Consider the following 3,937-nt stretch of genomic DNA (forward strand, 5'->3'; position numbering starts at 1 on the left):
GTAGTTCAGTGGTGTTCTGTTGGTCTGGTGGTGTTTTGGTGGTCTTTAGGTAGTCTGGTGGTGGCCCGTTGGTCCAGTTTCAGAGTCTGGTTTTCTAGTGGTGGTTCGCTTTTCCGATGGTGGCCTGTTTTTTAGGTGTTCCAGTGGTGGTTTGTTGGGAATTCGGTGTTTCGGTAATTTTTTGATGTGTATATATATATATATATATATATATATATATATATATATATATATATATATATATATATATATATATATATATATATATATATGTGTGTGTGATTTCACAAGATAGTTACGATCTACCATGGACTTCATAAAAGTGCTTTTGAAAGTCATCATATAACAATTATACAATAACAATTAGAAGTAAAGGCATAAGAAAAGGTACAAAGTACAAAAAGTAAGATTCGTTTCATTTTTTTGCCAAAAAAAAAAACGAAAAGTAAGATTCAAAGCTTCAAAAAAGTCAACGCCTAACAGTGATAACCTACATTTTCATGGAAAGTTTTCATTGATCTAGCGAAGACAAACATCTTCAAGTTGGCACTTCTATAGCAGCCACCGTCTTCAAGTTGGCATGATCTGCATAGACATTGGACAACGAACATAACCATAAAAATGGATGAAATTGAGCGAGACCAAAAGCAGCTAAGCTTGCAGAGTTTAATCAGACAAGCAACAAGTTCAAAGACACCATGATGTAAGTAGAAAAACTTTTGTTAGCACTTCAGTTGTGTAACTGAATAAATTATGGTTAATGTTTTGCATAAATTAGAATATGCAACTTCTATGTACACCAAATGATATTAGAACATATAGTATGAAGAAAAAGAATGAGACAGTTATGTAACCAGGATACTTTCAAAAACAGCACAATGCTTAATAGTTGGATTTATGAATAAGCGCGCAGCCGCTGCATATAAAAAATACGTACCTCACCTGGGCAGGTGGTTCACAGCTCATGGCATTGGGTTGTTGATACTTGAGTTGAGGTCGAGGGTGTAGGAACCTGACATTAATTATAAACATGTTAGAAAGCCAGATTACTGGATTACAACTGTGAAAGTTAAGGTCCCATTTGGTTATAAATGGGTCGAGTTTTATTTCCAGCATATATAATAGAACAATATGAAGAAAAAAAAAGAAAGAATCAGACTGAGTAACTAAATTGGTTTGTCTTACAAGTTACAATTTGGGTTTCAAATAAAAGACTTTTTTATTTGCAAATTGCAAGGAGATTTCATTTTTCATTTAAAGATGTTAGGAATATTTTTCTCACAACATAGTAAAGTAATCATTATGCTAGCCTTAAATGATGACTGTAAATTGGGAGAAAGCACAGATCAGAACCATTTCCAATTGAAGAGAGGAAAGTTATTACCGATGGTCAATTTTTTGGGTTAAGGATGTGAAAAAAATGGGAGATGGAAGGAATTAATTAGGTTGGTGAAAGTTGGGAGTTGGCCGGAAAAATTAAAATACACCGGTTGGAGACGTTGGGCATGAGTGCTGTAAAGCAATTTCTAATCACTAATACTAATACTAACATTTTCTTATGTGATCTTATAACTCAATAATAACTTCCAAAAAAAAATTATTAAAAGGATGAACCAATCCTGACTCCACCTGGCTTAAGCCCCTACTAAATATGAAGCGATTCAACCAAACCCCATAACCCACACATATAACCTGCAAGTCTGTAACTAAGGACAGACAGATTCAAATATGAAATAAATAAAAAACTCACAATCGTTGAAGAAGATGATGTTTGTGATGGCAGAGGATGTCTGGTGCTGGAAACAACTTGAGATATTGAAGACCTAAACGCACCAATAATTTTGGTTTTTGAGGCCTGAAGAGCACTCAGTGCTTCTACTTGTTCAACCTGACGAGCAATCAGTGGTTCAAGAGCATCCATCATTTTATATACAAAATCCTTGAGTGATGCTTGACGGGTAATTAGTGCGGTTGCTTGTGCTACTACTTGACCATGCTGCCTATAATACGCTACCATATGTTCCCTATGTCTTTTAGGCAAGATACATAATAAACATCTGATCTGCATCGTCTTTGAAATCAAGGGTTCAAGATCGTTAACTAATTGCATTAACATATCCACAATATCTCTCAATCTAGACACTATCTCCTCTATTTGAACCCTCTCAGAAGATTCAATTTGGGTCTCTTTTTTCTTGGTCCATATTTTTTGTATATCATTCAAAAGGTTCTCGATAACTACCTTTTTCTCAGTAATTATACTGTCCTGCTCTAGTAATGCTTTTAGTTTCCTCAGAAGATCTTCAATGTCTGCCTTTATCTGCTCCTTCACCTCTTTCTCTTTCATTGCTTCTGTATGTTGTTCCTGCATGCAAGTTAAGTAACTTGAGACAAGGTATCCCTTGAGTTACTCTTGTTATTAAGACAAAAGGTCCATAGGAACACTCTATTATTCAATCAGTTTCATGCAGTTGAAAATCACACACAGTAATATAATCGATACGTGGAAAGTACAAATAAATAAAATGATGAAAGTACCTTTACGGTGAATGTGGCAGTTGGGGATTTCTCAAGCAAGAACTTTCTAGCTTCAGTAGATATATTAACCTTGCATGTATCCCTTGTCCCACAATCTACTTTCAAGCTAATCAAGTTGCTAAATGGCGAAGGCTGACCAGATACTAACTCCGGGAATGAGGAAATACACTGCACATATAATAAAGATTATTTATGCATACAAAGATTAATTATGCATATAAATAAATAAACAAGTTCTATACCCGTTCACCTTTCAAAGATCTTGAATAGCACGGCTAATGAAAACCACACATTATATATAAATATGGAAAAAACTATGCATACAGATCTACTTCATTTCTGTTCAATTGTAATAACCAACTCTAATTATGTATGCTAAGAAAATGGTATCAGTACTCATGTAAGAATAATGTTAACATATCATTAAAGCCCATACTAGATCACCGTACCTCAACAATGTCCACGTTAAGCGTCAGAAATCTGACACTACGTAGGTCCTGAAGCAAGTTAATAATACCACGAGCCTCTTCCTGCATATATGGCTGATTTGAAAAATATATGGACAAGCTGATAGTTACTTTGTTCACAGAATGAAAACACTTTTTAAACCACTGTGGAGGATCGTAACCTTTGTAGTAGAATGACGAAAATCCTGATTGAATATTCAAGTCCTTAATTGAGCAATCAATTATAGTTAGACTCTCAAGTTGAGGTGCAATCACATTGATAGCATTTGAGTCTGTGTCATTAATAAGTCTAAGTCTGAGATTAGAAAGTCGGGGGGTGTTAATGTCAAAAACCTTAGCCATTACCGTAACACGTTCTAAAGTGAGGTCACCGACTTGATTAAATAAATATGGGAACTGTATTTAATTTTTTTTACTCGTCGTATTTGTTAATTGTCAGACTATTTGTAGTGATTGGGGGTCTGCGGTGAATTGATTTTGTTGGATCACAGCCTTAGGGATTGCAATGGATACCCGATCAAGTGGATATCCATCCGATCCACCCGATTATTCGTGAATATGGACGATCTAAATGGATATGAACGAAAAAATTTCATCTACGGATGAACCCGCTTTCACCCGAAATAACTAAATATATAAATTTATCACTCAAATTAGTATCATTTATGTAGTGATAGTTCATTAATTATATTCATATTCATCTTTCGTTATATTTTCTCTAAAAATATAACTTTATTCTTATATTTTATTTTGTTTAATTTATTTAAATGTATTTATCGTACTTTGATGGTTTAAATGTGATTTCATGTAATTAAAAGTAAGCAACTTACATGTCGATATCTTTACACATTTAATAAGCTATTTATTGAATATTTGTTATATAGATTAGTAAAAATGTGACTTTCGGTCGCATAAACTATTAAAAAATATTA

The 3,937-nt window shown here is 33.9% G+C and overlaps 1 protein-coding gene across 4 annotated transcripts; it reads right to left on the minus strand.

The window, feature by feature from the left end:
* Positions 1-436: 436 nt before the first annotated feature.
* On the minus strand, positions 437-3,367 carry LOC139847840 (uncharacterized). 4 transcript variants are annotated; one of them, XM_071837570.1, is made up of 6 exons: positions 2,988-3,367; positions 2,539-2,706; positions 2,243-2,365; positions 1,751-1,888; positions 938-1,012; positions 437-585 (listed from the first exon to the last, which is right to left on the minus strand). In XM_071837570.1, exons 1-5 carry the CDS (start codon positions 3,345-3,347, stop codon positions 956-958), a joined length of 846 nt encoding a protein of 281 aa, XP_071693671.1. In that variant the 5' UTR covers positions 3,348-3,367; the 3' UTR covers positions 437-585; positions 938-955. The 4 variants fall into 4 exon arrangements, with proteins under 4 accessions (XP_071693671.1, XP_071693670.1, XP_071693668.1 ...); XM_071837569.1 differs by having other exon boundaries at positions 1,751-2,071; XM_071837567.1 differs by having other exon boundaries at positions 943-1,012; positions 1,751-2,365.
* Positions 3,368-3,937: the final 570 nt, after the last annotated feature.

Source organism: Rutidosis leptorrhynchoides, chromosome 5, assembly GCF_046630445.1.
Source record: "Rutidosis leptorrhynchoides isolate AG116_Rl617_1_P2 chromosome 5, CSIRO_AGI_Rlap_v1, whole genome shotgun sequence".
In the NCBI taxonomy this organism is placed as follows: domain Eukaryota; kingdom Viridiplantae; phylum Streptophyta; class Magnoliopsida; order Asterales; family Asteraceae; genus Rutidosis; species Rutidosis leptorrhynchoides.